The sequence below is a fragment of the Anopheles gambiae genome, chromosome 2 (assembly GCF_943734735.2).
Source record: "Anopheles gambiae chromosome 2, idAnoGambNW_F1_1, whole genome shotgun sequence".
Taxonomy (NCBI): domain Eukaryota; kingdom Metazoa; phylum Arthropoda; class Insecta; order Diptera; family Culicidae; genus Anopheles; species Anopheles gambiae.
In genome coordinates, this window is record NC_064601.1 from 96,696,857 (window position 1) to 96,708,917 (window position 12,061).

General features: G+C 46.6%; 1 protein-coding gene across 4 annotated transcripts; it reads right to left on the minus strand.

Moving 5' to 3' along the window:
• Nucleotides 1-6,820: 6,820 nt before the first annotated feature.
• LOC4576643 (troponin C, isoallergen Bla g 6.0101) lies at nucleotides 6,821-11,524 on the minus strand. 4 transcript variants are annotated; one of them, XM_001688759.2, is made up of 6 exons: nucleotides 11,195-11,524; nucleotides 9,885-9,909; nucleotides 9,326-9,592; nucleotides 8,453-8,584; nucleotides 8,325-8,345; nucleotides 6,821-7,277 (listed from the first exon to the last, which is right to left on the minus strand). In XM_001688759.2, exons 1-6 carry the CDS (start codon nucleotides 11,198-11,200, stop codon nucleotides 7,273-7,275), a joined length of 456 nt encoding a protein of 151 aa, XP_001688811.1. In that variant the 5' UTR covers nucleotides 11,201-11,524; the 3' UTR covers nucleotides 6,821-7,272. The 4 variants fall into 4 exon arrangements, with proteins under 4 accessions (XP_001688811.1, XP_001688812.1, XP_061502710.1 ...); XM_001688760.2 differs by lacking the exon at nucleotides 11,195-11,524 and adding an exon at nucleotides 10,305-10,512; XM_061646726.1 differs by lacking the exon at nucleotides 6,821-7,277 and adding an exon at nucleotides 7,493-7,867 and having other exon boundaries at nucleotides 11,195-11,506.
• Nucleotides 11,525-12,061: the final 537 nt, after the last annotated feature.

Consider the following 12,061-nt stretch of genomic DNA (forward strand, 5'->3'; position numbering starts at 1 on the left):
CACAACCTGTCACAGCCGGGTGTCAGCGTTTACTTTGTACGAGCAGCAGCAAGGCTCGCGAAAGGCGATTTTTGTAATGAAATCAATTCAACAATGCTTTCTCTGTTTATTTGATTTTAAATTTTCATTCCACCAGCTTTATTGGCTCATAATTTTTCACCTTTCCAAGCTCTCGAGCTGCCTGCCAAGCTGTTTGCTGCCTGCACGTTCGCATGCTCCGTAACCTGTCAGTATGGTTTAAGCTCGGTGTAACGTTGTGATCGCTGGGGACGGGAGGGAGAGTTTTGTTTTGTCAGCTCCCTGCGTTCGGGGCGACTTTACACCCATTTGCTCTGCTTCTCTGCATCGTCATCGAATGGAAAATAATCAGCAATGGACAATTTCTCCCCATCGCCAGAGCAACAACGACGCACGAACGCGCACCCCTTCCCCTCGGTGAAGATTTGCCCACGGTTTGACGTTTTGATGGTCTTGTTTGTCTCGTTTGTCTGATGCTGCACTGCACATGACATTCACGTTCCTTGGCTTCGAAACCGTGCAAGGCAGGTGGGGAAGGGTATATCCGCACTGGCCGGAAACGAGTGCCGTTTGGAGTGGACAGGTCTTAACGCCTGTCTCATGTCTGAGCGGGTCGGAAGGGGAGTGAGGGAAGTTTTCCTTTCTCGCCTCCAGTTTTGCGAGCCCATTTCTCGTACGGAGGCGTCGCTCGAACGGAGATTTTGCGCTCGGCCTGCGCCCGTCAACCGAATGGAGGGAAAATTATAAGCTGCGCTTGGATAGAGCTGTTTGGCCATGCACTGCACCACACAGCCCGGCGCGAAGGAAAGCCGGACGGACGCACGGTCAGCGTGGTGAAGAAATCGGGCAATCAGTGTGTGCGACTTGTGCCCCGGCCTCTGACGCCTGGAATTAGCGGGGTCGGGGTATTAAATTTCAAAATAAAAATGAGCCATTTGAGTTCAACATACTATAAAACGCGAAGACAAACGGTACTGCGGTCGGTGGTTGGGATTGGCGCTGCTGCCCGGGCCTGGTTGACCGTTTCGTTTTTATTTTGCTTTCGCCTGCTATTTTTGATAGTAAAAACCAGTTAATGGCAAAACGCGAGGGTAATGTTTGGCTCGGTTTGTGGGCTTGCTTTGCGCAGGGAAATGATGAAATGGTTCGACCTTCTAACCGTCGCATTTAAATGTTGTTACGCTGCGGTGTGTTGGTTGAAACGATGTGTTAAGTTTAGCGGGTGATAAGTAACACCAGGAAAAAAAAACTGAAGCAATTGCTTAATAAATGCTTTCATTGTGCATTTTTAAAGAGTGCTGAAAACAGGCGCCAATAAAAAAGAATTGCCCGTGGTATTAATTATTTCATTTTTTGGCCGTTTGCCATTTTTGGCGGGAAAATGGGTCAATGGAGGTTTAATTACTCCGACGCAGCAGCAATTCCGGCATCGTAGCCGTGACGTACTGTTGTTTACGAAACGGAACTGTTTTGCTGTTGAAATGAAGTGGAGAATGAATTGGATTTATTGCACCATTTTGAGCATCAAGCAACTGAAAAAAGCTCGTATTATTTAAAAAAAAATCAACACAGCATGCAGCATCCAAGAATCACTCGTGTATAGCACAGTAAATTTAAAAAAAAACCGTATCAATGCTCCTCTCCACACATTGCAGGTGTAAACTCTTCCTTTTTTCTGAAGTGGCCAACTCATTGTTGAAAATTCAATCATCACGTCGAATGCAAACGAAATTAATTTCACCGTCCGCGAGCGTTCGCGACACAATTAATTGCAAACGGGATCAATCCCAATCTCGCGGGTAAAACCCTCCGGTGCTTTCGCTTTCAATGTTTTCGGTGTTTGAGCCGATATTGGACCTCCTGCCTCCCCCCCCACCCCCTTTTCGCTGTATCTTGTACATGTAAACGACTTCATTTTTCACTCAGACCCAAGCGCGAAAGGGCTGGCGTGGCCGTTGGACACTGTGCCAACGGTAGCAGCAGCAGCAGCAGCAGCAGCAGCCACACTTAAGCAGCTGTCATTCAATCGCTTTCATTCATGCCGGTTGACGCACTCCGAGTTTTGCAACGCCCCGAGCCATATATACCTTACGCAATACGTATGGACACGAGTGTGTGTGTGTGTGCGCGCGTGATCCTTCGCGCGTGAGAGTTGGCAATAGCGTAGGCTCAGGGATCTGCACATTTCTTCGACTTCAATCGTCCGAACTTTGACGAACAGGACAGGACTTTGATGAACTACGTCTAATCAGCCTGTGTCTGTATGACAAAGTTTTCGGAACCGGCTATACCCCCGTTCGTTAAGTTTGGAAGCAAATGTGTGTTCACCGGAGTGCTCAGAGACGGGTTAATCTTACGCTTGGACAATTATGATTTATTGACGACGCCTGTCCACGCGATACACATACGTATGTGCGTGTGTGTGCGTGTCTGTTTTACGTAGTTGGAAAGTGGAACCTAACAAAATAGCGCGCGCGGTAAGAGAAATACTACACCGAAAACGTGCGGACCACCGTCGAGTAGCGTCGAGAGAACCCGCCGTTTAATTGCCGTAACGCGCCGCGCGGGTTGTGAGTGAGCGGAGCTGGGAGGGAGGGGGGTTGAAATTGGGTCCGAAATTCATGGATCAGGCGCCTCCGGTCTGGTAGGGAGGTAGGCGGGCAGGTGCCGGACGGGGGCAACATTAGCCGAAAGTTGAATTCCGTGTTCATGCGGATCACTTCCGGGACCGGCGTTTTATTGGAGCCGGCGGTGCTGTATCTCTTGGGAGACGGACCAGAACTAGATGAAGGAGCAGGAAAGGGGGTAAACTTGGGCAAGACTTAGAATGTATGGTTTAGCTCGGTAATGCTTTTTGGCGGAGGGAGAGCTTATATTATTTTCACAATGATGTGTAAATGCCTGGCAGTGGTAGAACTACGGGAAGCAAGCTTTTTAGAGTTTGACCCAAGAACGTTCCTGATAGGAGTTGGTTTTCAGGAGATAAATTGCTCGGTAAAAGGCGTGTAAAGTAAGACAGACATTATTTTCGTTATTTTGCTAACATTGATGTATCAACAGCAACTGCAAATCAAAGTCTAGCAACTGCTTAATCCATTCATCTTTCGGCAGATCTGTACAGGAAATCAACCAAAATAATCGAATAACCTACCCCGAATATCCGACAGCCATACGGAAATAGGATGCCTTTTTCGTTATTGCAAACCTTCCGTTTCTTATGTCTCCATTTTAAGTCTTTATTTCCGTTTGAAAGCAATCCAAACTCATTTCTACTGCAGTGGCAGCCTTCACTTTCTACCCCAGTTCAGTGCCAGCCCCAAAACGCCATCTTCCAGTTGTTAAAAACTGTATCATTGTTGTGCACAAACCATGCGTTACTTCTCCCAAGGTAACGATCACTGGGATGGGGGAGGTGATGGGACTTTATGACAGTTTTGTGAGACAGACCGTTTGATACAATAAATCAGTCGTCAGCTCCCATGTCAGTCGGTTTATCTTTATTTGAATCTTCCTCATTGGCAAACAATAAATGCAAGTTGCGCCAGTAGAATCGCATGTGTGTATGAAGCGGGCTGGAAATAGCGTTGGGTAAAATAAAATAATGGAAAAGCAAACACGCTCATACTGTTTGGCACTGGCAGCAAGGGTTGCACATTTTCCCAGGCTCCGATTGTTTTGGGGCCCACATATCATAAACGGGCAGAAAATTGCGAACACCATTGTGCACCGTGCATCTGCAAAATTGCCATTTAATGGATGCAGCTGTGTTTCTGCAACACACATTTGTGTGCAATCTGTTGCAGGCGTATTTGTTTGTGCTTTTTTATGCTTTGCAAACATGTTGGAAAACTTAAATCAAACACTCTTTTTTTTAGTGAAATATTTTGTGTTAGGTTAGATAACTCCCAATCAAAGGCATTATAGTAAACTCATTCCGATATATTCCACCGGCATGTGATTCGCGTGGGTTGCAGACATCTCTCCACTTGCCGGTACTGGCTGCTGTAAAACGCGTATGCAAATGTAAAGCTGTACAAAATCTAGATCGCATACATAACCGACGGACAAGCGTTTGAAAGCCCCTGTCCAGCCCCCGGTACGCACGTCCGCACCGGGAAAGCGGACATGCAGGGTCTCTGGACGAAACTCCTGGGAGAGAGAGTGCCGCGAGTGCCTGCTGAACCCTAAATGGTTCGTATTTATTTGATTAATTGGCTGCAGAATCCGAACCGGTGCAGGTATATGGTAATATGGAAATTCGATTCATCGTGCATGCCATTGGCCAGTGCTCGGTCCTTGAACGATGCGACGGTGTCACGTACGCAGCACCGATGAGCGACGTTTCAGGCGTTGATGTATGTACGCGGGCTATGCGCGGGTTCGGTGATATGTCACGGTGACAGCATGGTGTGTGTGTCCCCGTGTGGGTCACCCGAGACCGGTCGCCAAGACCTGGTGCTGGCGTGCAAAAAGCGCACCCGTGCAACCGGAACCCTGAACTCGTGCGGCCCAGAAATACGCGGCCAGACGCGCACGGGCACCAGCGCGATGCCGCCACATTAATTACCCCGTTATGCCCCGTTTATTTGCTGTCAATTGCAAATTTTCAACAACTCGAGCCGCCTCAAATCCTAATCCGAATCGACCGCATCGAATCGTCATCGATTTTTGATCGGTCGAGGCTGCACGCAAAATATTCGCTAATCAATTTCCCATCGAGGTGTAGGGCATGAGGGCGATGGCGGAGCGAAAATTGCATTAACCGAGCTTCGTGGCAGTGCTTTATTGGCCAATGCGACCGTCGAATGCAACGTCTTGGGAGCAAGGTTTCAACGCCCAGCGCGAGAAGATGAATTCGACACCCATTTCACGCATCATACAGTAGCGAGAGATGAGGCTAAAGAACCTCATATCGTTGCATGTAACGCTTTTGGTATGTGGTTGTAAAATAAGGGCACACAAGACAGTGGAGTTCAGCGTGGAAGGCGCATTTTTTCTATCTTTCTCGGTAGGGCACACGCCACCACCCCCTGTTGTTGCTGCTGTTGCTGCACGATGATGATGTTACGAAAAAGGCTGTGCCAAAAGATATTCATGCCCCCGTGCGTTACGCCAGATCACTTGGTCTTGGTGGAGGCACGCATGGTGTGAAGGCTGTCAGCAGACAAGTTGCTCCAAATCATATGACATGCTGCATGAAGGGGCTGGTCTAAATGTTTGCACACGTGTGCATAGAAATGAAGGCCGCTTTTGCATAAAATCGTCTCGAGTGTATGTTTCGAGGGAAATGAAAAATAAGTTGAACATGACAGGTGTACGCTTATTAGTAGCGTTTGCATAACTGTGGATGAGACAGTTCACACCTTTAAAATGCAGGAATTGCAAGATAACGAGTTCGTACTGTTGGAAATGGGCAGAGGTTTGGGTGTTTTTAGACTCCAGTTGTTTATGTTTTGCAGTCCAAATCATTTAAATAATGATTGTAAAATGATGTAAAAGAAATAAACACTAATGACTTCTTACATTGGTATCTTGTGTTTCCTCATTTGTGAAGTTACACTCGAGAGACGCAGTTCCTAGTAGGCAACACCGGTGCTTGAATATCTGAGTAATCTCGAATTCACCCTATTCAGATGACTTACATTTAAAATTAGTAAATTATCTCATAAATCAACTCATTCGGGGGAATTTTGAGAAAATTTCCTTTTCTCTACTTCGCCACAATTCCTTGGGATTTTGTTTGAAGCTTTTTCAAAAATGTTTTCCGTCAAAAACGATAACTATTTAAATACTTTTCTCTTGAAAATTATTCTCTTTTCTCCTAGAACTGTCCAAATTCGGAAAACCCCGTTTCTCCGTATTCGTCTAGGTAATGAACGCAGTAACACAAGAGACTGTTATTGATTGTTGATCCTCATACAAGTATAATATGTGATAGATATGATGTTTGAAGAACATTTTATCAACTTGAGATATTTTTCTTCAATAATTGTCAACGATCTAGCTAGACTATCCTTGGATTTTAGATTATTCTTCTTTACAGATTTGCTTTTTGGAAGGTCTAAGTTACTGATACATTTCATTTTCTTGGCGCTATCTCATGTATTATAAATGTGGTTCGTTTGTCAAACTCCAACAGCCATGCATAGCATTCCAACCCAAATATGCACTCATTTATTAGTACTTGAGTTACAAAATAGACTGTGTAAGAACCCAATCCTTAGCTATATGCCTTGTTTTCTATTGATGATCACGCCATCTACTGGCAAAACAAAAAAAGCAAACTACAGTTACAAGCAAAATCGTCCACTTAAAAGATGATATCTTTAGTTTTATAAATATCTTCATTTACCAAACTACTTCACCGGTACCGGTACTCCGTTAGCTGGTGTCACTCGGGTGTCTCTGTTAACTCAAAACGCTGCCTGCACGGAACCTGCCAACAAAGACACCAACCCTTAAACGCTAACGATCTTATCCCGTGCTCAAACAAATCAGCCCTTAAATCAACTTACCCACCAAAGTGTGTGTGTGTGTCGGGTAGTTGGTGTGCTTTTGGAATGGAAGAATAAATTACCGAAACAGAAAGCGTTACATTACTAAAAGCTCACACACACACACCCCACACACATACTGGAGCTTACCCCTAAACGCTGTTCTTCGGAACAATGTCTTACGCGAGTTCGGCGAGTAAAACTCGAGTTGCCCTCGCGTATCGTGTACCCTGCCACCACACACCGCACACACCAACCTTTCGAATGTATTTCGTGGAAGCGGACGGAAAAAAAGAAACTGCACTCCATTAATCCAACTACGGCTGAATATATTAAGGTTCCGCAAGGTTCTGGCTCCTTTCCCGGTAGCTCCTAAACAGTTTCCGTGCTCGATTTACCGGCTGGATGGGTGTTCCGTTTTTGTCGGTGTGGAAAAGGAGGAGTCTTCTATCCGCTATCATATCGGTCTGTCTGGCTCTGTGCACCATAGTGGTATACAAATATGTGTGTATGTGAATGCGTCCTTGCGCTGAATGCCACATTCGGTGATGGGGTAAGGCTGTTTTTTTTGGTTCTTTTCTTTTCTTGTTTCTTACGAAAAGGAAATTACGAATGATAACCCACCGGCGGCCATAGCCGCCATCCTGCTATCTTAGGTTCTTGTTTTTTTTTCTCTCCACCATTTGTGCGCCTGTCCTCTTGTCCCCATACGTTCACTCCACACTTCCTTTCATTCCAACGTGAAGACAACCAGGTTATATTATCCTAAAACGCATGAAATATTTATTTTCAGTTCAGTTGACAAGACCTTGCACAACGCAAAACGCGTGGTAAAGCGTGGTAAAGGCGCGGTGAACCTGTGTAAGATATGATTTTGCGAGAATGAACATGAAACATTAGTGGCTAAGCCTTCGCCTATCCTGCTGCCGGTGGATGATTCACAGAAATGCGGCAAGCGGAAAAACGAAACCACTCCAAAGTCTATTTCTCTCTCTCTCTCTGTCTCCCCTTGTGTGTCTTTGGTATACTAATTATCTAGTCTCTATGCTTGACTTTGTCTCGGTAAGCATCTTAGTAAGCGTGCTCTTGGTTTCTACACTACAGACACACAAACGCATCGGTCGTCCTCTCGGGCCCGACTGTTGTACTTGGTGGATGGATTGTTCTGCTAAAGTGTGTGTGTGTGTCAGCTGCACAGCATCGGGTTGCCTCGTCTACTCCAAATGCTGCACGTATGGGAGGAGGTGCTGGTTGCTGTGCGTCATCAGAGCGCTGGTGTTTCGTTCGCGCTCGTTTGCAGCTACGCCAAGATATGCCCCATATGCCAGCGCAGGTGTTTTACGCGTAGTAGTCGGCTAAAAAGCGCAGGAAAGAGCAGGCAGGTCACCGGGGCGCAAGGGAACAAAAGCAAAATTAGTGCATATTTTCTATGTAAAGCGAAATAGACAGACAGTCAAACAGACACGCAGGGGATGTGCATAGCTGTGTAAGCAGTGTCGCGAGTGGTGGTGGAAAGGAAGATGCATTTGCTAGAGGCAATTGGGAAAAGAAAAACATCGTGTGTAGGGCGCACACACACACAAAAGGACGAAGTTAATTATGCCAGCCCGCAAGAAGTGGTGCACTTCTCGGAAGCGGCAAAAGGTTGAGCGCAAGTGGCACAAGAAAAGCAAGCATTTGTGGCAATGACTTTGCTCACTTCTTCCCTTGTGAGTGTGTGTGTGTATGTTAGAAGACTTGCGTAATTAGTAACATTGCTGCACCGTGCACCAGTGCACCAGAGGATGATGTTACTTGTTGTATCCCGCTTACCTGTCATGACTTCCATAAACTCTGTTGGTGGTTTGAAGAGTTGGTTCATCCAGAAAGGCGGGCAGAAAAATAATAATTACTTTAGAAAAGGATTCCACAACTGCAGATGGAAAGCATGATGCCCTTACCCTCAAAGTCTACCGTGCCCGATCCGTCGGCATCAATCTCGTCAACGATGTCGTCCAGCTCCTCCTCCGGCACGGCACCGTCCAGCTCGCGCAGGATCGCTTTGAACTCTTCCACCGGGAGGTATCCCTTCGCTTTAAGTGTTTAAGTTTAGTTGAAAAAGAAATTTAGTTCCCTTTTTTCTATTTTGATACGAGCACAAGTGTGTAGTTGCAAATTAAATTTAATTTCCCCTTTCAACAAAACACGACGCTCTGTTACAGAGTGGGAAAACGTGCAAAATCAATTCGGATTTAAATCACATCCAATTTATCATCCCCATTTTTACCCCCCGACCTTTATCTGACGCAAACATGACAGAACACACACTCTGATCAGTGTCCTGCAAATTGCATTTGTGTGTTTTTTGTTTGTTTTTTTGTTCCTGCTGCAAATTCGTTTCACTTTCAAAAGGTGCAAAAAGTGCGGTTGAAACGAACCAGAAAGGTTGCATCGCAGATGGATGCGAGTGCATTTTTCTTGTCACTCGGAGGGTTGTTTTTTTTCTTCTGCTACCCCATCGTACCACCACCGGGCCATCGGGTGCGAGCGACAAGCGAGAATAGCACAAACCGAATCTATTGGCCTTTTTGCCGATATGCTAAAAATAAGCTGACATAGATTGCGCCGAGAGTCGGCGCGCGAGTCGGATCGTCGGATTGGATTTAAATTAGTTTCGCTCCTATACTGCAACAAACAGCAACAGGGTTGAAGGATTTTTTTTTTCAAAATAAGTAGTAAAAAAAACAAAGCGCTCCTAACCACTGATAGCCGCTATCTTTGAAACACAACATATAGCTTTTTATCCACTATTTTTTCAGCACCATTACACTTACCATCCTTGTCGTACATCATGAACACCTCGCGCAGCTCCTTGCGCAGCGCCTCGTAGTCCTCCTCCGGCTCGACGTAGTTCGAGGCGAGCGCCACAAACTCCTCAAACTCCAGCTGGCCCGACTCGTCCTCATCGTACTCCTCGATCACCTCGTCCAGCTCCTCCTCCGACAGCTTGTGGCCGAGCAGCTCGAGAATCGTGCCGACGACGTCGGTCGGGATGCTGCCCGTCTTCTCCTTATCGAACGCATTGAACGCATCACGCAGCACTGAGAAACGACACGGTGTGATGGCACAGACAAGAAATAGTAAATAGAGATCCAAAAATATCATACGGGCCACTATCAGCTCCGATTAGCTGCCCCTACCCGCCGCACTGAAACTGGTGAAAAGCTTCGCATGAAAAATTCAATCCCATTCAAGCGCGAGACTTTCCAATTGAGGATTGATTTTTTTGTTGGATTTAATTTTGAATTTTTGCTCGTAATCACCATTTTCACGTGCGAATTTTCCAACCGTAACGCCCCTGTCCTCCTTCCTCCTTCCGCAGCAAAAACTCACCTTTCAACTGATCTTTGCTCAGTTCCTGCACGAGTGAGAGTGTATCATATCGAATTAGAGCCAAAGCGAGGGGCAGGTTTGGTCCAACACCAGACCAGCACAGCCGTGTATCGTCAACGTGGGTGTAGGTGGGAGGTGTGAAAATTAGGCGCCCCCAAACAATCACCATTAAGTAATTAATCGTCCAAAAGGAGCAGGAGCGGCCAAAAGAAAAGAAAAAATGGTAAAGAGAAAGAAAATAAGAGCGTAAGAAAAGCGTGCGGATGAAAATAAGCAATTGAATCTGCGCTGTTTGAACGGGGGGGATAGGAGGGGGATTTTTTGGCGAATCGATCACAAAATTGCACTCCGGAAGGTGTCTGGGAAACGGAGCCAGAGTAAATCACCGAGTATAAGCCGCGCTGCAACCAAACCCGTTACCTTTCCTGCGCCCGAGCTCGTACTTTCGCCCGCTTCCGACGCTGTGTCCGACATTGTATAGGCGGTTTTCGGCGGGGTGGGGTGGGGAAGACAGTGACGACTGGAAAAGAAACGTTAATTGTTTTGCAACACAACGGCAGCACACCCGCGGCAGTCGAGCACGTGGAAGCGAATGAAACGCAAATCAATCGAATGCGAATTAAATGCGTAGAGCACGTCTAATGCTGTCTAGCACCGAGCGCCACGAAATCGAATCGGTACGAAATTCCCGGCCAACTTCCTTCCCGGTGCTCGTCTTTACCGGTGCATCTCGACCGGGTGGAGATCATCGTGCAGGAGACGAAAGAAAGCAACAACAAAAAAGAGACCGACAGCCTACGATCGATTACCAATCGAATGCAGTCGCTGCGTGTGAACGCTTTCACTTTCACCAGTGCCGTTGTTCAGCTGTTTTTCACGACGACCGGACGACGTGAGCGGTGTTGCAATCGGCTAGAACCCGATGAAAAATCATTCATCGACACCCGATGGTCGCGGGTCGGTGGCATTGGGGTGAGCCCTTCGAGGGTTTGCCAGGAGGAAGGCACTTGTTCGCAAGGTCGAACGCTCACGCACAATCAACGACGATCTCACGCAATCGCACGCGTTCAGCGGTGAAAGTGAATGAGTGTGTGGAGTAGTACAGCGGACAAACAACAAAATCACACACTATCACGATCACAATTACGGGCCAGGGAAAAACGGACAAACAGCATCAACTGCACCGGATCACACGCTTCGGGTCGAGTTTTCCTTCAATCACGCATTCGATTCGCTGTAATTGATTGGTAGGGAACGACACAGCAGAAGAAAAAACAACACACACACACACACTTCAAACTTCAACTTACTTCCATTTAGCACCCGTTTCCCCCCAGGTTGATTTCCAAATGGCCACTACTAGTGCACTGTGCTGTGGTTGTTCGAGCGAGGGGAGTCGGCTAGCTCGCACCTGGCGATCTGCACTGAATCTGCGGCAGCTCGTCAAATCAACACCCCCGGATCCGGGACACGCGCGCGCTTGCGAGCGGCGCAAAGAACATAGCCGACGAATGCCGCCACCGGGCAGTGCGCACCAAATCTATCAACCCCGAAAACCGGGTGGACTTCTGCTGCCGGGAGCTTGGATTTTTCACGTGCACGCGGCCTGGCGCACAAATGGCAATCTGCCGCCACCGTGTGGAGTGTGGAGCATCGTGTGCTTGCTTCATTTGTGCCTGCTTATAGGGAACCCGCATGTAGGTTGCCAAGTTTTTATTTGGGGAGGAGCGGGAGGAGGGTGCTAACATTGTGCCACGGTTCATTGGCTTCGGTGGTCAGAATGCGGGCTGCAAGGAAATTTTAGCGAGATTTTTCATGTTGAGCGATTAATGAATTATGTTTTTGGGTTGTTTTAGCTGTGTTTCTCCGTTTGCTTCATATTTTTTCATGGCATAAGCCTGCGTTGGAGCCCCAGTTAACGTGGGTTATTGAGCTATATTTCAATAAATTTTCATCACAATGTGGCCTATCGTAAACCAAAAGAAAGGATATTAAATAAATTAAATTAAATGCATTTCTTTGTGATTCCACGCTTTGATCACAGCGAAAAAATAATTGTCAGTGGGTAATCGCAAGAAAATGTGTGGGTAATTGCGTGTAATTGGGTAATTGAATATCCTTTCTTTTGGTGTACGATATGCCATATTCTGATAAATATTTAATGAAATGTTTCAAAA